Genomic DNA, 21,861 nt, shown 5'->3' on the forward strand with positions numbered 1-21,861 from the left:
CACTCAGGGCACAGACCAATGGGCTTCTTGTATTCACTCAGAGTATGAGGAACAGAGGCATCTGGGATCCAAACCGCATAGACAGAGGACACTGCAGGAGAGGGGAGATGCAGACTCAGACCCCCTTGAAGGACTGCCTGCTCTGACCTGGGACCAGGGGAAGGCAGTGCAGCTGCAGAGCTCAGACAGTCCAAAAGCATGACCAATAGACAACAGCTGTAAGCCAGCTTACCCACCAGGAGGAGCAGACGACTCTCCATAGCCTTTCAGGTCCACAGCTAGTACCCGGAAACCTGCCTGGGCCAGAGCAGGAATCTAGAAAACAAACAATTCAGGTGCACTCCAGTACGGTCTTATAACTTTTGGCTGACACCCCCTCTTTGTTCCCTCTCTCCCCCTCCTCTTTGTAAATGGCTCCATTCCAAGTGCCACACAACATTACAAGGTCTCTTCTCCATGGGACTGGAACGAGCCCACCTGGACAGGGCTGCCATGGACAGTGGTAGGGTCCGTGCACTGCATCTAATGCTGCATCCAAGAGCACCTTTCGTAACAAAGACCTCACAGATTTCTATAATCATAACAAAGACTTCCGGCAGGTGGCACAGAGTAAAGGAGTCTGCCTTTTTTTAATCTGCAAAGGTAGCATATGGGCTAGCACAGCTCTGAAGTCTCAAGAAATCTCCAGCCCCAACATTCCTGAGGTATCACAGCTGGACTTTGGTTTGGGCTTCTTAATGACATTCAGGCAGGGGCATACGATCTCGACAGGCTCCTTACCTCGCCCTGACTGGGGCGTGCCTTTACCCCGTTTTCCTTACCTGATACTTCCAAGAGAACCAGCTCTCAGGAAATCCATGGCAGAGGCACACGGCAGGGCCGGAGCCCAGCTCCACAAAGTGCAGGTGCACCCCAGGCTGTAGGAGAGAGAGGTGAGTAGGAAGGGGCCACCGCACCAGGCTGGGCAGAACCAGGCCCCTCTTCTGCAACGGTCCAGGCCACCTCAGTGTATTTCCAAATCTTGTATGATCCAGATTTCTCAACCTAAGCCCCCCGTGCTAGAAGATGTCTAAAAAGAGACAACTAGCCAAACTGTGCAATAAAAACACCTGGCTTTTATTGTAACTTATTTAAGAAGCTTGAGGAGTATAATGTTGGGGGAAAAAAAAACAATTTTGCCTCATCCCTAAAAGGCCCTTATACTATCAAAGTTTCTGGTGTGGTTTGTCATATTTTCAATATTAAACTTGGGATTCATTTTGTGCAGAGCATAATATTCATGCCAACATGCAGAATATGATCATTATTTTATTGAAAAGCTATTTATCTCTTGAATATGAATTTTTTCAAGTTTGCTATACTTCTAGTACTTTCTGGGCTACGTGGGTACGGCAAAGGCTGCTAGGGCTCAACATCTGTGTTCCTCTCTTCTCCCTGGAACACGGTGGCATTTTCCAGACCTCCCCCTCCACTTCCCTGCAGTGGATGTGGCCACACGACTGAGTTCTGGCCAACGGCATATGAGTGGAGGAAGTGTATGCTGTATCCAGGGCCTCTACATTAGTCCCCCCTCTATTTTTTCATCTGTATCTGAATGGATTGGGCCTTGAGGAAGCGGGAATCAGCAGAAAGAAGGAGCCTGGGTGCTTGAATGACCATGTGGAAAGGGCCTACTGTCCTTGCTCAGTCCAAGAAACAGACTCGGTGTTAAGCTGGGGTTGGTTGTGAGGGCACCGAGCCTTCTCTGGCTACTACAGTGGGGTCTAAGCAAACCAACCAAAGCTATATGTGGTCACAATATAGACTATTTTCCCCAAATGCACCCATCTCCAGCTTTCTAGTAGACATGAAGGAGAAAAATGAGTTTCCCATTGTGGAAATTCACTTGAAGCAATTCTGTTTCACTGTGTCTCAGACTTCTCCCAGCTGGTGTCCCAAACTGGATGTCTCAGTCATGATTCCCAACAAGCTGTTTTGCTCAAGGAAATGTTAGGCTGACCTTTTGCAAACTCTTTCATGGGCTGAAATCTTTTTTTATCAGAATATTCTCCACAATCTTCCCTTAAGTACTTGGTAAAGGGAGGGAATCTAACTTTAAATTCCATACTCCTTATATTGAAAATGTTATACTGCCAATGTCCAATCAAATGATCCTTATCCACCTCTGTTCTAAGCGGATCCTAACTAAAGCCTCATTCTGCTGCTTCATATTTGAACTAGCTGAGTAACTCGGCAAATACATGTGCTCCCCCACCTTAAATATGTTAATAAAATCGCTATAAAGCTGGAAAATGAGCAAGATCTATTACAACCCAGTGTGGGTTGCATTAGCAGCCAGTGGAGATAAATGCAAGAGCACCCCCAAGCCTGGCCTCCACTGGGGTTTCTCGGAGGTCACTGCCCCAGCTGCTGAATTTGGAGTGGTGGCAGGGGGGTAGCAAGCAGCTCTGACCACCCTCCTTCAAGGTCAAATGAGGAATCTATTGAAACTGTCTGGACATGCAAGCATCAAGAGGATGACAAGAATAACCATGTCCACGGGGTAGAAGACACCAGGTTACAGCCCAGACCCCAGGCCCACGCCAAGAGCCCCTCACTCTTCATCAGTATAGAGGTGAGGCCTGAAGGGACCTTATGAAATGCTCACCCCACCCAACCCTCTTTAGGACCACCCAGGGTTATAGGAGGGGCTGTACTGATGCTGACCCACAGCTTCTGGTACCACTTTCTTACACTCTAACTCCTGCTCATCCTTTGATTCTCACTTCACCATGTCATGTTGCCTGTCCCTCACAGAACCCATTCTCAGTGCACCAGGGCACTGCTGTCAGGTCCAGACCTCATCCTCTAATGTAACTGCAAGGGCCTCAAATGTTTATCTCAGTGGACCGTAAAATTCCTCAGGTGATGGAAGACCCTCTGCTCATCTCGGTATTTCTCCTTGTGCCCAGCCCATAGCAAATGCTCAATAAAAATCTGCAGGGTTTTCCTCCAGGACAGCAGGTCTCGCATGATCTGCAGACCTGTTCTGCTATGCCTATGGTCTGCCTGTGGTCTGCCTGTGGTATTTCGATTAGTTCTTACAAGAACACTGAGGGAAGGACAACTGACTCTTGAATCACACAGGCTTGAACTGTGTGCATAAGTAGCCTGTTGTTGCCTGGGCTCTCACAGTGTCGGCCACGCCACTTCACATAGCCCAAGGCATGGTCTGTGTCTTTTGATTTTTCAGAAATGATACTCATGGGAAATATGATTTCCTTATAAACAGTGGCTATTCAACTACCCTGGATATTTAACAAATGTCTCTGTGAGTCATTTTAGGTGACCTGGTTAGAGAGTACTCAGCTGACCGAGAAAGAGCTCACTTACCTTTATTGGCACGTACCCATGGCTCACATCACTTGGGCGGCATGGGGCTGGGAGAGGGGCTTCTGTTTCGAGAAGCTGCAAGTAGGAGACACAGTGAGAGGTGCACTGAGGGAGGCACCTGCAGCTTCCTTCCATGAGGGGTTCTCAGAGGTCGTTTCCAGAACCCCAGTGTGCTGGCACCAGAGGTGAGCTCACAGATGCCCTCTGCCATGGCCTCCTGAGTGCTCTGGGTGACTTGCCAACCCACCATCCTCTCCTATAGTAGCATTCTCATGATAAAGCTGTGGACACTGATACTGAGAGTGGTAAAAAATGTACCTAAATTTGCCATCTTGGTAAATGCTAGGATTCAGACTGGTTCTATTGGATTAGAACACCGCTAGACTTCATCTCGCCTTCCTTTCAGTTCCACGGAGGCCTTCGAGTTCTGATCAGTGGCATGCAGACAGAAGAGTATGGCCCGTCAGCTTGGCCCATGGATATCCCCACCTAGTCCTCTCCATTCTCTTTTCCCTATTTTGCAGCTGAGTGTCTGGTGTGACAACACCTTTTATAGGAGGTGTACACCTGTCAGTCTAGCCTGGTAAAAAGATGGGATTGGCTGGGGAGCTGGACCTTTCTGGAGTGTGTGGAATTTGGAGCCAGGAGATTTAAAAGAGGGAAGGCAGAAGCATGCCTCTTCTTCCCCTCCCTGACCCTGCTGGGGCTGGCTCATGCCAAGGTGGAGTTGTGCACACTAGGCTACACCTCAGAGGACACGTGCCCCAGCAGTGACCTGCAGGGCACAGCGTCATCTTCCAAAGCTGCATGGATGGCCCCAGACAATGCTCTTCTTTTCCTCTGAGTTGCTCGGCACAAACAGACGGGCCAGAGTGCTACCAGACTGGCAGGCTCTGGAAGCCACATGGCCAGTGGGCAGGTAACAGGCTCCTGGTATAAGAAGCTGTGGCACGGCAATGATGATGTGTGCCCCGTGTCTAGACTCCAGAGACACTGAGGGCAACCCACCCAGCAGCCTGTGCTCCAAAGAACAGATAAGGATGGAGCAAGATTTCTGGGCATGGTTTTGGGTGCCGGTCTTTGGGGGAGCCAGGAAATTCTCTGGTTCCCCCAAGTTGTGCAACATTTTAATAAAGACCCTTTTCCTTCTCCACCACACTTTCTCTTCAGAATACGCCTGTGTTCGGTTGGTGGGCAGCCAATTCCATGTTTGTTCAGTAATACTTGGGCAAGGTTCTTTAAGGTTATGAAGTCATTAGATACACATTTTTATTTATTTGTTAAGGACAAAAAATCAATCATTCTGAGCAAAATTATATCTCCTTCTGTTGCAATCTTAACCCTCAGGACCTCAGAATGCAACTACATTTGGAGATGAGGTCTTTAAACAGGGGATTAAGTTCGAAGAGATCACTGGGGTGGGCCGTTGGGAGTCAGAATCCAATTTGACTGCATCCTTGTAAGTAGAGGAGATTAGGAGCCACGCAGGGGTGGACCATGTGAAGACACAGGGAGAGGGTAGCCATCGACAAGCCTAGGCTGCCAACACCCTAATCTTGGGCCTCTAGCCTCCTGGTGAGGCTGCTGTCTCAGACACCCAGTCTGTGCTATGGTATGGCAGCCCTGGGAAATGAATGACACAAGTCCCTTGAGAAAATGGTCGACACCTTTGAAGTCCATCTAGCTCAATCGAGCGTAGAGATTCCCTCCTCCCTCCTATCCCATCACACTGACAGCCCTGAGCAAAGCACGGCATTCCTGCAAAACATCTGTGTAACTGTCACTCGTGCACTCAGTGGGACAGCTGAGCTCAGGTAAGCGCAAAAGAACAAAAGGTGCCTTGGCTTTGACAGAGCGGGCTAATTCCCATGCAGCTCCCCACGGAGATCATTAAGGACACCCCATTCTCAATAAGTGTAATCGTTTTTACCCAAAAGCCTTCCTGCAGGCTGGCACGAGGGTGTGTTCCAGGAGGAGCCAAGCAGGAGCCCAGCAGGCACACAAGGTAAGCATTGGGCTCCCCACCGGGGTAGACCTAGCAGCTACACTCTCAGTATTCACTCTGAAAAGAACTAGCTGGCTGGGAGAGCCCGACTTCGACTAGTATAGATTCTCTCTCCCAGAGCATTGTTTCTCTGTTCACTGACTGCAGAGAAAGGAACAAGGTATTCTTCAAGGACATCGTGCTGACTATACAATGGGTAAGAAACTCCCACCCAAGAGATCTGCACCTGAGAGCCACACCTGAAGCAATGAACTGCCTGAGCATCAGATTCTCCTCTTCTTTCATCTTGTGTACCTGCACACAGATGAGTGGTGGGAAGTCTCACTCAGCATACACACACAGTTACCTGCATCCCGGTTACTCTCTCCAGCTCTTGCAGGGCGACGTTGCTGTCGTGAACAAGGATGGTGACCATTCCTAAATCACGGGCTGGCTTCAGATTAGACCCGATGTCATCCAAGAAGACAACCTGAATCCAAATAGCATGGACACTAGCATTACTTCAACCAAAGCAAACCTCATGTACAAAGGACAACGCCAGAAAGAAACACATTAAACTATGAATAGAGGTGACCTGGCCAATAAGCTTCAGTTGAATGGAGCATCGTCCAGTAAACCAAAAGGTTGTAGGTTTGATTCCTGTTCGGAGCACATGCCTGGGTTGTGGGTTTGGTCCGACTTAGGCACACGGGAGAGACGCTCACTGTTTCTCTTTCTCTCTCCCTCACTCTAATACCAATAAGCACGTCCACATATGACGATAAAAAAATGTGAATAGTAGCTATTATATGAGACCAGATTAAAAATGATTTTTATTTTCATGGAACTGTTTATTCTTCTAATTAAAAACATTTAATTGTGTAAGTATCACATATACACACAGATATACGTGTTCCCACATATACCTACTGGTTCAGCCTGAATTCTGAAACTGTGAGAAGACTAAGAAAGAGTATAAAGTACCAGAATGATATTAAAATTTATCTAAAAAAAAATCAACATTTATGAATGGACAAAAAATGTGTCTGGAAAGGAACCATAATAAAGGCAGATAAGAAAACTGCATAAAGGACTTCTAGCCAAGATGAAGGAATTGGTAGACACACTGTGCCTCTTCACACAACCAAAAGAAGGACAATAACAATCTAAAAACAGAAAACAACAAGAACTGACATAAAATCGAACCATATGGAAGTCCCACAACCAAGGAGTTAAAGAAGACACATTCATCCAGACCAGTAGGAAGGGCGGAGTTGGGCAGCCAGGAGGAGAGGACTCGAGGCAAGGTGGTGGCTGGTGGACTGAGCAGATAAACCAGGAGGAACAGCTGGGGAGCAGGATGGACCGCACAACCCAGGGTCCCAGCTCGGGGAAATAAAGCCTCAAACCTCTGATTAAAAATACCTGTGGGGGTAGAGATGCCAGCGGGAGAAACTCGCAGCCTCATAGGAGAGTTCGTTGGAGAGACACACAAGGTCCTAGAATGTACCCAGGAACCCACCCGGGAACCAGCACCAGATGGGCCCAACTTGCTTGTGGGAAGTGAGGGAAAATGACTGTAATCCAACAGAGAGCGGAGCAAGTGCCATTGTTCCCTCTTGGAACCCTGCCCCACATACAGCATCACAACACAGCTACGTGGGTTGCCCCACCCTGAACACCTAAGGCTCTACCCCCACTACATAACAGGTGCGTCAAGACAAAAAAAAATGGCCCAAATGAAAGAACAGATCAAAGCTCCAGGAAAAATACAACTAAGCAACAAAGAGGTAGCCAACCTATCAGATGCACAGTTCAAAACACCAGTAATTAAGATGCTCACAGAATTGGTTGAATTTGGTTGCAAATTAGATGAAAAAATGAAGGCTACGCTAAGCGAAATAAAAGAAAATGTACAGGGAATCAATAGTGATGGGAAGGAAACTGGGACTCAAATCAATGGTGTAGACCAGAAGGAAGAAAGAAACATCTAATTAGAAAAGAATGAAGAAACAAGAATTCGAAAAAATGAGGAGAGGCTTAGGAACCTCCAGGACATCTTTAAATGCTCCAACATTCGAATTATAGGGGTACCGGAAGGAGAAGAGGAAGAGCAAGTGGAAAAGTTACTTGAACAAATAATAAAGGAGAACTTCCCCAATCTGGCAAAGGAAATAGACTCCCAGGAAATCCAGGAAGCTCAGAGAGTCCCAAACAAGTTGGACCCAAGGAGGAACATACCAAGGCACATCAGAATTACATTACCTAAGACAGAATCCTAGAAGCAGCAAGAAATAAGGAGGCAGTTACCTATGAAGGAGTTCCCATAAGACTGTCAGCTGATTTCTCCAAAGAGACCTTACAGGCAAGAAGGGGCTAGAAAGTATTCCAAGTCATGAAAGGCAAGGACCTACATCCAAGATTGCTCTACCCAGCAAAGCTTTCATTTAGAATGGAAAGGCAGATAATGTGCCTCTCAGATAAGGTCAAGTTAAAGGAGTTCATCACCACCAAGACCTTATTATATGAAATGTTAAAGGGATTTATATAAGAAAAAGAAGATAAAAAATATGTACCATAAAATGACAGCAAACTCACAATTATTAACAACCACACCTAAAACAAAAACAAAAACAAACTAAGCAAACAACTAGAACAGGAACAGAACCACAGAAATGGAGATCACATGGAGGGTTAGCAACAGGGGAGTGGGAAGGGGAGAAAGGGGAAAAAGGTACAGAGAAGAAGTAGAATAGACGGTGGGGAGAAAATAGACAGGGGGAGGGTAAGAATAGCATGGGAAAAGTAGAAACCAAAGAACTTACATGTATGACACATGGACATGAACTAAAGGGGAGGGATGTGGATGAGAAGGGATGTGCAGGGTGGAGGGAAGTGAAAGGGGGAAAATGGGACAACTGTAATGACATAGTGAATAAAATATATTTAAGAAAAAAGAAAACTGCATAAAGCCACAAAACGTAAAAAAAAAGTTTGCTACTAAAAAAGAAACAGACAAAAAAGACATATCGACGAGATAGAAGAGAGTCAAGGAATAGACCCAAACGCAAATTACAGTTTAGTTTCTAATAAAAGTGTCATGTGTAATCAATGATGAAAAAGATTATTAAAAGACTATTTAATTATTTTTATCAGTTTGAGGAAAAAAGTGGATCCTTCATATCTCACTTCCAAATAAATTTTGAATGGATCATAGGTTTAAATTTCAATAAAAATAAAAGAAAGGTCCTTAGAAGTATAGAAAAAAACATGGTGTTTTTATTTATAATTGGATTAGGGAAGGCCTAGACTTCTAAGCAGCTCATACAACCCAAAAGCCCTGATGTGAAAAGACATTCATTTATACGCAAACTAAAGTTGAGAGTGTTGTTATGATGCTTAACCTGGGCCTCGAGGAGAGCCGAAGCAAAGTTTTAGAGGAGAAGGCAAGGGTCCTGGGAGTATTGAGCCTGGCAAGGAATCTCAAGGTCGGGGCTCAGGATTTCATCTGATCAGATGTGGGTGAGGTAGGGCCAATGAAAGGGTCAGAAACAGCAGGGGAAGGAATTTAATCTCGGTTCCAATTGCCTTTTTGAAGACGAGAGGAAGGGAACACAAGGAAAAAAGTGTTTTAGAATAGGTCATCTAGAGATAGTATGAAGACAGAATGTAGGAGCGCTGGGCTGGTAGAAGACTGCTGTCATATTGGAGCCCAAACAAGTTGGACCCAAGGAGGAACATACCAAGGCACATCAGAATTGGAGCCCATTCCTGCTCACCCTTTGGGGGGGTGATCCCAACTAGCCTTGTGGTCTTGGGAAAATCTCTCAGGGTTGCAGTGTTTTTACAGGCAAACTAAGGCAGCTGGTCTAAAAACTTTCAACAATACCTGTTTTGATCAAGGTCCTGTAAAAGCCACAGAGAGCAGTCAGATGAGCACCTCTGGTAGAACTTTCTAGAAGGGATGGGTAAAAGTCTACAGAAGTCCTGGCCTGAGAGAAGTGGAACGTGCCACTGGAACCAGAGCCATTCTGCCAGGCCCCAGATATCCCCCACTTGCTTACTCCTCCTTGATTTCTCTTGATTATCATATCTCTAGAACATCATTCTCCACTGCAGGACAGCATCTAATACGCACCTCATTGGGGCTGGCCTTCAACGTGTCCAGCACAAACTTGTAGATCTGAAGATCAGGCTTGGCCATTCCAATCCAACATGACTCTATCAGCAGGTCAAAGTGTGGCTTCAGTTCACATATCAGCTGGGCCCAGCAGCTTCTCTGGGTGCTGTCATCCAGCCAGTTGTTGGTGAGGATGCAGGTTGTCAATCCTGAGCAAGAAGTCAGCAGTGAACAGACCAGCTACAGAACTTTGCTCTAAGAAGCTCTGGGTGGAGCCAAGTAGGGTTCTGCTCACTTACATCAATTTCCTGATGCCTGACACCTAAATTGACAACTTGGAAAAGAGTCATCTTTACCCTTAAGCACCTCCTGAACAGAGGCATGAGAGTGAGCTCATTGTGTTCATTAGGACTTTCAGAAGCCCAGATGGAGACGCTGCATGCCTTACTTCCTTGCAGTTGTAGAGCAAGAGGTCGTGACATTTGTCAGTTCATTTGATCCTCAACCCATTTGCGCTGGGCAGGTCAGATCTTCCCACCCTACTTCTGATGAGCAAGCCGGAAGCTCAGAGAGTTGATGAGCTGCACCACTCACGCACTGAAGCAGAGCATGCGGGGCCTGGATCCTGCCTTCAGAGTGCCACTCCACTGCTCCTCCTGGTCCACGCTGCCACAAACTCTGCACCTATGTTTCAAACCACCTGCTTTGGCTTTCAGAGACTGCATTCCCATTTCAAAACTGGAGAAATGTAAATAGACATAGCAGTCCCCTCGGGCTTTCTCTGTCTAAACAGAGAGGGCAAGAACCAGGAGATACTGAAAATGAGACAGCTAAGTCAAGGGTGTGACACTTCCCATGTAATATGAGTGACAAATATGGACATGGATGGCTTAGCCACAGTCAGGAAAGTCTACTGATAAATGGGTGGAATGATTTCAAATATGCTTGTGGAGAAGAACCAGGCTCTGACACTAAATGAATGGCTGTTCATGAGCTCATGTCATAGACCATTTCACACCATCTCAGTCCAGATCAGCCAACTCATAGCTCATCATTGTGCCAACCAGAGGTTGGAAAAATCATAATCACTTAAAAGACCTTATTTTTAAATTATGGTGGCAAGATGTTGGGTCACTTGGGTCATTACCAGTGTTGTCAGAGGGAGAGAAGTTTGCTCACAAGGCAGGCTCTGGCATAGATCGGTTTATTACATAAAACTCTTTTATTTTCCCAGCCATTCTGAGGGTGCTGCTTTTTGCTATTTGGTATAATTAACTCTGGGCCTATGTTTTAAGAACAGCTTTCCATCAAGGTCTGGATGATCTGTGATCTCAAAACACATTTAGATGTATTCTGACCTACTCCCACCAGAGGTCCTGGTGTGGCTGGCTCAGAAGACGGCCACTGTCAGATCCTTACCCTTCTTTCTGAGAGCGAGAGCTGCCTGAAGCATGGGGCGGTTGATCTTCCTTTCTGAAATCGCCTTGCGAAGGACTTGACTTACAGAGAAATTCTCAGGGAGGGTGATTCCAGAATCCTCAGAGTGTTTCCTGCAGTGTTCTTCTATGAGTGATATCCACTGTAGAAGTAAATTGCCAAGGGACTGTCAATTGGTACAACCACTTGGAAAAGCTTTTGGCGGCATTTACTAAAATCTGAACACATGCCTTCCACGTGATCCAGCAATTTCACTCCTGGACACATACCCAACAGAAATGTCTACATATGTTCACTGCAGCATTATTCCTTAGAGCCAGCCCCACACTAGAAAATACTCAAATGCCCCTTGTATGGGCTGAATTGTGCCCCACCCCCCAATTCTTGGTGAAATCCTAACCCCCAGGACCTCAGAACATGACTGTCCTTACAGACAAGGTCTTTACGAGGTGATGAGGGTAAAATGAGGTAAACGATGTGGCCCTAATCCAATCTGACTGGTGTCCTCTGAAAAACAGGAGACTAGAACACAGACAATGGCAGAGGGGAGACCTTGTGAGGACACAGGGAGAAGACGGACATCTGCATGCCAAGGAGAGAGGGCTCAGAAGAGGCCAACCCTGAGGACGTCTTCATCTTGGACTATTAGCCTCCAGAGCTACGCTATACATAGTCTTCAAATCCTTTCCTCCCACTCTTTCTTGAACACACTCTATCAAACTTCCATCTCTGCATTCCAGAGTCTTCTCTCATCAGGGTTACCAGTTACCTCATTCTGCTGCTGTGTCTAACAGACACTGGCCAGTCTTCATTTAACTTGATCTATCAGCTGCATCTAACATAGTTGATCATACTCTTCATTTAAAGCTTGAGAACCTCTAGGCTTTCAGGACTGCACGCTCTCTTGGTTTCCATCTCACAGTGGAGACGTATTCCCTGTCTCTGATTGCTGGGTCCTCCTCACCAACCTGACCTCTAACATCAGAGTACCCAGAACTCTGACCCCATCTCGTCTCCATTTATATCCTCTTTCTCCATGATCATACTGAGTCCAATGGTGTTAAAAATACCATCTACCTGCTGAAAATATATATACATTAATTCAGCCTCGACCTCTTCCTTGAACTCTGGGTTTGTATATCCAGCTGCCTATTCCACACTCCGCTTGGATGTCCATAAGCATTTTAAATTAAAATACCCCAACTGAGTACCTGACTTCTGGACTCCTGCAGCTCTCATACCTGTTTCGCTTAAGAGCAACACCTACTTCCTGTTTGCTTTGGCCAGAATCCTGAGTCATCCTTAACTTCTCTCTGCCTCTCACTCGATCCATCAGGAAAACCTATTGAACCTGCCATCAAAATAGTCCCAGAATGTGACCACTTTTTACTACTCCTACTGATATGACCTTCATATAAGCCGCCCTCATGCCTCTCCTGGATTTTCCGATAGCTGTCTTAACTATTCCCTGTACGACGATCCTTGCCTTCTTAGTCTGTTCACACAGAAGCCAGCATGAGGCTTGAAAAATATAAGTCAGATAACATCACTTTGCTGCTCAAAAATCTCCCAATGCCTTTCCATCTCACTCAGGGTAAAAAAAGAAAAAGAAAAAAAGAACAGAATGGAAAAAGAGATTGAAGTATATCCATATAATAAAATACCACAGAGCAAAAAACAAAACTATCTACAACTTCACATGATAACATCTATAATTCTCCTAAATATACGGTTGAAGGAAAGAAACCATATACAAAATACTGTGTCTGCATGACCACTTCCATGAAGAACAAAGTCGGCAGGAGCGATCCGAAAGCTGGGAGTCGGGACGGTGGTCGCTCTCAGAGGGCGAACGTGCGGAAGGGGTCTGGGGGTGACTATGGTGAAGATAACGTTTCACTCCTCAATCAAGGTGCTGGTGATTAGGTGTACGCAGTTTGAAAATTCATCAAGCCATACACTTTGTTTCTTTTATTTGTACAGTATATATAAAAGTTAAAAGATGACTTCATTCCTAAGGTATAACTCTTTAAAAGACTATGGAACCTAAGTGGCCTTTATCATAGTATAATTTGTTTTTCCAGACTTCTTCCTCTAACCTATTAGAATTTCACAGAAGCTACACACAGGCTAAAGAAGTCCGAATAGGTATAGGATTTTCATAGCAAGTACTAAAAATTCCCTCCATCATTCCTGTGTTCATTGAAAATATACAGGATCTGGCAGAAGTAAGGCCTGCCTGAGTGTGGTTGGTAGGGTAAAAATACAGGTGTAATAATTTATAGTTTTAATTTGAACATTTCACCTAAAATGTCATATGGTGTGCTTGAGTGTGCTATTGCAATGTTACCGAATTACATGCTTATGATTTTCTAGCAAAAGATTTTGCAATGAAAGGGGTGTTATTTGTGCCGGATCCTGTATAGTATTTCCTTCTTTCATTATCTGCAGATTCTTTATCGATTCGAGCTTACTAACATTTAGTCCCAATAATATCATTCCAGCTTTTATTCACCTGTGTGTGCATGAGAGGGAACGTTTGAAAGTGACTTCAATTTATTATACCTCCCACACTAAGCCTCCACTTGCCTTCTCAGAAAAGTGGGCTCTTGAGTCCCATTATAGTAGGTGTCAAACTCTCTGGCTGACCTATAGGTGATTGTCATTCATAAAAAAATTTTTAATGTATAGATGTTTTTATTTGTGTACTTACAGAGTACATTCTCAATAGCCTTTCTTCTTTGAGGCACTAAAGAGAATGCAAATGGTTTTCGATCCTGATTACTTTGTTAGAAAATAATTGAGGTTGTAGTAACAATAATAACTATTATTTTGCACACTTACTATGTGTCAGGCACTGTAATAAGCACTTTTCGAATAAGCCTATGAAATGGATACTACTATCACTCTCATCTGATAGATGAGAAAAACTGAAACTTAACACCCCTCCTCCCCAGTGCCCCTGTCTAAAAATAGCTACAGTATTCCAATAAAAGTGTGAAAACGTGGAACCCTTGCGCACTGCTGGGCAAATGTAAAATGGCCAGCAGTTATAGAACACAGTATGGAGGTTCCTCAAAAATTAAAATGACAACTATCACATGATCCAGCGGTTTCACCTTGGTATATATACTCAGAAGGACTGAAAGCAAGGTCTCGGATATTTACACCCATGTTTTCAGCAGCACTATTCACAATAACCAAAAGGTGGAAGTAACCCAAGTATCTGTCAGTGAATGAATGGATAAACCAAATGTGGTATATAGATTAATAGACAAATGGAATCTAAGGAGTGCTTATTGTAGCGTAATTTCATTCCTCTGAGGAAGGATATCCTGTGATATGCTACACCCTGGATGAACCCTGAAGACGTACTGCTAAGTGAAATAAGCAGTTACACAGACATTGCATGACCCCTCTTACAGAAGGCACCCAGAGTAGAGACAGAAAGTCTCTGTAGAGGCAGAAAGCGCCACGTGGTTACTGGGTGGGGGAGGTGAACAAGAAGTTATTGTTTAATAAGTATAGAACTTCAGGAGACAAACAACAAAACACTATTCTGGCTATTGTAACTCCCTGGGCTAGATCTCCAAAGGTTTGGAAATTTCCTAGTCATCGGGGTATGTCCCTCTGCTTGTCCCGAAAAGACACCGAAACAGTCCAAGATGTCTCCCCAGGTCACCAGCCCGTCCTGGGAGTTAAATGCCATAAAGGGTTCGTGGGCAAAGCAGACATGGCTCTGCCCTCACCGGGCGATGCTCAGTGCAGGAGATGGGCGTGCAGGCACAGAACGGCTTCCCAGGGGAGTCTACAAGGTATCCCCTCACCTGGGAAAATGTGATCTCTCCCCTCATGACACGGTTGGTGGAACCATCCAACTCTCCTTTCTTGAAAACTCCATTCAGAAAGCCTCTGGAAGACACAATGTCATGAATATTCCAATGACTTCATCACAGTGGCATAAGGGGACAGACACTATTTACATTGATGGTAGGCAGTTAGACAGACATGAGCAGAACAAGGACAATAGGCTGAAGGACAATAGAAAGAAGGTCACCAGAATGGAAAGCCTTGGGTGCCAGCAAGAGGCAAAAACGGGGAAAACATGAACCCCAAGGCCCAGGGTAACCTTCCCTCCCCTAGGTCATGTAGTTTGGCCCCACCCCTGAGCCCTTTCATATCACTGGTCATGGGGCTCAGACCTTCCCCTTACCTCTCCTCCCCTGTCACGTCGCCAGCCATGCAGTAAACCCTCACAGAGGAGGAACAAAGGGTAGAAGAAGAGCCTCATATGACCTCCATATATTGCGCAACCACTCCCTTAAGCATTAACCCCTAGGGATAACCGCTGTCCCTCACAGCTATTCCTCAGTTGTGTTTCAGCTCCAGGCCCAGAAAAGCAACAAAACCAGACAACCACTCCATGGCTGACCTCCGGACCAGCTGCGATGACTACTGACCCTGGTGCTGACCAATCAGTGGAGACCACGACCCTGAAAGGAACCCCTGCAAAAGCTGATGAATATTCTATCAAGATCCTCCCCTGGAACTCCCCTAAAATCTCCACCCTTAAAAGCCCTTACTTAGGATGGAGGACCCCCTTGGGAGCACACCCGCAACCCACCCCCACATGTTACACTTACCTTCTGTCTCCTAAGCTCCAAAAGCCCCTTTTGCCTCTGTAACTTGTTTCCAGAGCCCATTTCTTCTACCTTTGTGACTTCCTAAATAAAGTCTCCCCTCTAGTTTGAGTCTTGGCTCTGAATTCTTTCTTAGCCAAAACTCAAGTACCAAGGTTGTTGAACCAACGTCTGTTCTGACTCTACCAATGTAACACCTGGTGCCATTTTCTCCCTATCAATATATCCATAGACAAACTGCTATTAGAAGTCATTCTGCCATGGATGTAATGGAGCTGAGTGTTTCAAAGATTACTTCCTTTTCTGAGTTCCTTCTACCTCATGCCAATGTTTAAAAATTGGACTGTATTTTGAGTCCTGTCAGAATAAGCCTAACATTTTAAGTATCTATTAGTATGATACCATTTAATATAATTTTAAAGGTTAATGATTCTGTAAAATGTGTTATTGGAGTTAAATTGTGTCATGTGATGAACTGGTGTTTTCTTTGAGGTAGGAAAAATATCCTTCCAGATACCATCCACCAAACACTCCTCATGCCCACAACACTTCAGTAGGTGCTGTAGAGAAGACAGGAAAGAAATGAAACCTGGTCCTATTCACTAAGAAATTGTAATTTGATAGAAGAGATCAAACTGCTATCTGACAGGTAGGAAATAATCTGACTTCATTAGCAGCCAGCACTTGTTTTTGTTGATTTATTAATGGCAGGCAGCCATTCTGAGAGATGGGAGGTGGTATCTCACTGTGGTTTTAATTTTCATCTCTCTGATCATTAGTGAGGTTGAGCTTTTTCTCGTGTGTGTATTGGCCATCTGTATGGCTCACAGTACCCACGGCGTCATGGATGAGACATGAGACAAATTCACATGGACCACTGAGTCCTGTGGAGGAAAATGGACTACACAGCTACTCCCTCAAAGGGGGAGTTGCAGCCTGGCAACTCTCTCAAGGGGAGAGCACCCCAACCCTTGCCTAGACAGGCTTTTATTGGGTTTTTTGCACAGGAGTTCAGGTACAACTTATTAATCATTGTCAGGCAGGAAACAGTAGATAGCATATAAAGAACTATTAGGGCTTCTTCTAAGTCAGGGTCTATCAGCTAAAAGGCTGCAAGACTTTGAAAAAACAAACTCATTTTCTGCCCAGCATTGTCAGGCAGGAAACAGTAGATAGCATATAAAGAACTATTAGGGCTTCTTCTAAGTCAGGGTCTATCAGCTAAAAGGCTGCAAAACTTTGAAAAAACAAACTCATTTTCTGCCCAGGCCTTTATCATTTAACTAAGAACATTCTTATCAAAGCAGGCTTCACAGGATTTTACACATCCTTTATCAGGCCTGATCACCTGGGGAGCCTGCCCTTTCCAGCACAGGGCTGCACTGCCCTTTGTCATTGTTTCAGGCTTAAGTCAGGCAGAGGAGGCAGACAGCCAAGGAATTCTCGGAGACTTCTCACGGGCTCAGGGGAGTCAGGCTTTGTCAAAGCCGAGGGGCAAGGGTCCATCACCCCTTCTTCATAGCCCCCCAAGTCCTTCCCTGGGGCCTCTACGTGATCGTGCCTGTCTTAGGTCAATCCTCCCTTGACGAATCTTACCCATAATTGGCTAAGCGACCAAGCACTAGAGGCCAGTTATGGAAAAAGGAGCAGAATCGAGCTCCTGCCAGGGAGATAAGCTTTGTCTCCTTAGTGGCTTATAGTCCGAAGGTCGCTCACTCAGTCTTAGTAAATGGGGGGTTACAGCTCCTGAAACCAGGCAGGGCGGTTCCCAGCAGTACACTATCATGTTGTCTGTGAATAATGACAGTTTTACTTCCTCCTTTCCAAGTTGGATGCCTTTTATTTCTTCTTGTCTAACTGCTGCGGCTTTGATGTCCAGTACTCTGTTGAATAAGTGTGGTGAAAGCAGACACCTCTGTCTTGTTCCTAATCTTTAGGGAAATGCTTTTAGTTTTTGCCCTTTGAATATGACATTGGCTGCAAGTCTGTTATTTATGGCCTTTATTAGGTTGAAGTATGCTCCCTCTATTCCCGCTTTGCTGAGTGTTTTTATCATAAATGGGTGCTGGATTTTACCAAATGTGTTTTCTGCATATATTGATATGATTATGTGATTTTTATTCTTTATTTTGTTTATGTGATATATCATGTTTATTGATTTGCAAATATTATACCAGTCCTGAATTCCTGGAATATAACCCACTTGATCATGGTGTATAATCTTTTTGATGTATTGCTGGATTCAGTTTGCTATTTTAGCATCTATGTTCATCAGAGACACTGGCTTATAATCTTCTTTCTTTATAGTGTCTTTATCTGCTCTTAAAATCAGGATAATGTTAGTCTCATAAAAAGAGCTTAGAGAGGGAAAGGTTAGTAGGAAGTTACATTTTCTCTTTACATAATTCTGTTCATTTGAATATTTTCATAGTAAGAATATGCTTATGTATTAGTTGTGTGATTAAGACCCACATGTAAATTTTTTTTTAAATAGGAAAGATACTTTAAAGAGTAGAAAAAAGCCCAGAAGTGCCAAACAACAACTGCAAATCCAGAAACTGCCCCGGGAGTTCCCGGAAGTGTTCAATCCGTACTTCCTGTATGTACACAGGCTATGAATAAGAAGTCCTAGTCCTCAGATCTCTTTCTGTTTGCTGATCACTTGTTTCTTTTACTCAAAACAAAATTTCTACTTAGCATTGCATATTGAAAGCACCTCAGATTCGAAAGCATACAGTTTTGAAGGAAATTGACACTTTGTTCTTTCAAATTCTTTTTGTTTTTCAATTGCAGTTTACATTCAATATTGTTTTGTATTAGTTTCAAGTGGACAGCACATTGGACAGACTACCCCACACTTCACAAACTGCCCCCTCAATATTTCCACTACCCACTTGGCACCACACATAGTTATCACAATGTTGTTGACTATATTCCCTACGTTATAATTTAGATCCCTGTAACTATTTTGTAACTACCAACCTGTACTTCTTAATCCATTCACCTTTTTCACCCAGTTTCCTAACCCTGCTCCCCTCTGGCAACCATCAAGGTGGTTATCTACTGATAATTTATAACTGATGGTTATAAATTATCTATGGCTATAAAATTATAAATTATCTATGAGTCTGTTTCAGTTTTGTTTGGTCAATTACATTGTTCTTTAGATTCCACATGTAAGTGACATCATATGGCATTTGTCTTTCTCTGAGTGACTCAAGAAATGGACACTTTCTCCTTCCCTGGTGTTCAGTCCAGTGGCACCAGGCAAACCTTCCACAATGAAGCTGTGCCGAAAGGTATTAAATGGAGCATACACATCACCTCTGGATCTCAGGGAACCATCCTCACTCCTTCAGGTCACACCAGCCTCTCCTGCTGAGGTGACCACCCTCTCTAGCAGCCTAACCCTCAGAGGACCCTGGTCTGGATGACCACACCGAGAATGGAGTTTGCTCCTCTGTCCATCCCTCCATGATACCAGAAGTTGCATCTTCCTGGTCCACCCTGGGTTTTCATTCAACAATCTCCACTTCTGGAGTTCCCGATGGCCATTTGGGCTCCCATCACCTTGTCCTTGAGCAGGTATTTACAGATGTCCAGGACCTTCGTCCCCTCTTCCCCTCACAGTTTCAATACCAGGCTCACAGGCTTCCTTGGCCCTCCTCCAGACCCTATAGCCCAGGCTTTTCATCTTCCATGTCAATGACCCTGCAAACTCCTAGCCCCAAAGTCTTGTTTACTTTAATTCCAACCTCCATCAGGTTTCAGCATCAGTCCACCTGGCTCTACCTCCAAGCTGCCAAATTCTCAGACCTTACTGTAAGTGACACCCCTGTTTCCTTACCAATGCACTTGATCCATTACCCCAACACTCAGATACCTTGAGTTAGAGCATTATTTTACTCCTTTTCACCCCATCTCAAAACCCCTTAGTCACCAGCTATCAAAGCAGGTACATACTTAGCCTGACTTTCACGTCACAGTTCAATGCAGGCCCAGTCAACATCCCCACTTCTCTTTTGTGACACCCCTCCTCTGGCTACACCAGAGTATTCAGTGTTATTATGCAGTCACCTTCCAGCCTTTGCTCATGCTGTTCCCTCATCTGAGAAGCTCTCCCTTCACATCTCTCCCCATCAACCTCCTATCAATTTTCTCATGATCTGACTCCATTCAGGATTTCTTGATTCTCCTGGTTGGATCTAATCTCTCCCTTCCTGGAAACATCTAAGAACTTTGTGCCTCTTACCACACTGCCTTCACCTTGAAATTGGGCTATCTGTGGATATCTTAGCTTTCATATTTTATGCCAAGCTCTTTCAACATCTCTCAGGAATGTTGATCTAGGCCCTTCAGGCTCACCCTCTGAATTAATATCTTCATGGTTCCTTCACAGACTCCACAGGCCAAGATCAAGGCCATGGTCAAGGCTCTGACCTCCTGGAGTTTTGCTATGACCTGTTTTTTTTTTTCCTTTGGTAGATGTGTGTGTGGGGGGGGGGTTGTTTATTTATTTTTGCTGCTGGGAAAAATCCTAACCGTGGTCAAAAGGAGTGTGTGCGTCGGTGCAACACTAGGAAGATGCCCAACAATCACCTTGCATATGCATGAGATTTTTGTAAATAAATGTACCAGCAACACAGCTGTGCATCCAACTTGCATGTTATTTAATTTTACAAAAATGTCTACAGGAAGGTATTTTCTTATTTTAATATGAAGACTCTGGTTTTAGACCGTAGATGTTAAGAACTAAGATTTTTAATCTGGGTTTGACCCAGAACCCAGTGCTCTTTTAAATACCCTACATTTGCACCCTGACCAGTGTGGCTCAGTTGGTTGGAACGGCATCCCATAGACCAAAGGGTTTCAGGTTCAATTCTTGGTCAGGGCACATACCCAGGTTGTAGGTTTGAGTCCTGATCAGGCTACTGTACTAAAAGGCAACCAATCGATGTTTCTCTAATTTGAAGCTCTTTCTCTAGTCTGCTGTTACCAGAAGAAAATCTGCAAGACACAGAACTTTCTTCTCTTCAAAAATCTCAAAACAGTCTTTAAAATCCATTCCAGCCCTGGCTGGTGTGGTTCTGTTGGCTGGAGCGTGGGAAGTTGAATTTCTGGTTAGGTTTTAGGTGAGGATGGGAGGCAACCAACCAATGTTTCTCTTACATAGGTGCTTCCCTCTCTTTCTTCCTTCCTCTTCCTCTGAGCCATGGAAAAAATGTCCTCAGATGAGGATTAAAAAATATATATATAAATAAAATAAAATAAAATCCCTTCCATCACACAGAATTAGGCGGGCGGCAGCTACCTCAGCGAATAATCCTCTCATTTGAGAAAAAGCTTTCCCTATAGAGGGCAATTTTGGAGTTCCTGGAGAGGATTAATTACTTAAGATTTAGAGAGACACTGCATCTACTTAGGCACGCGGGTGTTTAGAGCCAGGTAATTATTTTAACCTTTCCTAAGGCTCTCAAACAACGGCGATCTGAAACCAGGGCTGAAAGGCCACTTTTAGGCTGGAATCCCGCCCTGTACCGCACTGACGCGCAGGCCGAGCCCCGGTTCCCCTCACCTGGGCAGTGCCAACTCCTCCTCAGTGCGGCTAGGGGCTCGGGCAACCGATGGCAGCGCCAGGACCCCGTCCAAGTCGAACACGACCGCACGCAACGCCATGGCTGCCATGGCGTACTGAGCCTCAGCCAAAACCCTCAACACCAAGCGCTCCGGGGCTGGACTGGGGCAGCAGATCGAAAGTTCACAGATCCACTCCCACCCTGCTCCTGCCGTCCCGCCCACGCCTCCGCCTCCGCCCCGCCCCCTGTCCAGGGACTGGTCACGCCCACTGGCCTCTGTCTAAGTTCCGCCCTCTTTTCTGATACGTTCCTGCCTCCACTCCTCCTCTGACTTAGTCACGCCCCCTCATCCTCCTCCAGGCCGGAGGCGGACTCTGGCCTAGTTCGCTGCCCAAGTTTTTGCCTGAGTCACGCCCATCCTGAGCTCCTTTTGTGTACCCGCGCTCGCAGGGACTCCGTTTCCACGGCTTCCCGGCACCTGGACCCGGGGCTAGAATCGCATCTCTGGATGGAACGCCTTCTGTCGCCTAAATTTAAAGTCCAAAATATCCCCCTGCTCCCACAGTAGTAGTTCCTTGAAAAGGCAAACTGAGGCTCCGGGGTGTGCTGACTCATTCCATGACTATGAGTAAGATGTCAGTCATAAGATTTGGAAGAACTTACAATGAAGTCATTAGGTTTGGTTTGGGATGTCCTGCCTCCACCACCACTTTCCCACCTCCTGCTAGGCCT

General features: G+C 45.1%; 1 protein-coding gene across 3 annotated transcripts in view; it reads right to left on the reverse strand.

Annotated features, from left to right (window-relative positions):
• EPHX2 (epoxide hydrolase 2) overlaps window positions 1–21,312 on the reverse strand; it is a 53,387-nt gene extending 32,075 nt beyond the window's left edge. For all 3 annotated transcript variants that reach the window (XM_053658325.1, XM_053658324.1, XM_053658326.1), the window contains exons 1-8: window positions 21,129–21,312; window positions 14,741–14,825; window positions 10,896–11,055; window positions 9,495–9,685; window positions 5,724–5,846; window positions 3,373–3,447; window positions 822–917; window positions 237–315 (exon numbers count right to left, since the gene is read on the reverse strand). In XM_053658325.1, coding sequence (XP_053514300.1) covers window positions 237–315; window positions 822–917; window positions 3,373–3,447; window positions 5,724–5,846; window positions 9,495–9,685; window positions 10,896–11,055; window positions 14,741–14,825; window positions 21,129–21,238 — 919 coding nt within the window. In that variant the 5' untranslated portion in view covers window positions 21,239–21,312. The remainder of the gene's footprint in view (window positions 1–236; window positions 316–821; window positions 918–3,372; window positions 3,448–5,723; window positions 5,847–9,494; window positions 9,686–10,895; window positions 11,056–14,740; window positions 14,826–21,128) is intronic.
• Between the last annotated feature and the right edge of the window lie 549 nt (window positions 21,313–21,861).

Source organism: Artibeus jamaicensis, unplaced genomic scaffold (assembly GCF_021234435.1).
Source record: "Artibeus jamaicensis isolate MK-2021 breed Jamaican fruit bat unplaced genomic scaffold, CSHL_Jam_final scaffold_537, whole genome shotgun sequence".
NCBI lineage: Eukaryota > Metazoa > Chordata > Mammalia > Chiroptera > Phyllostomidae > Artibeus > Artibeus jamaicensis.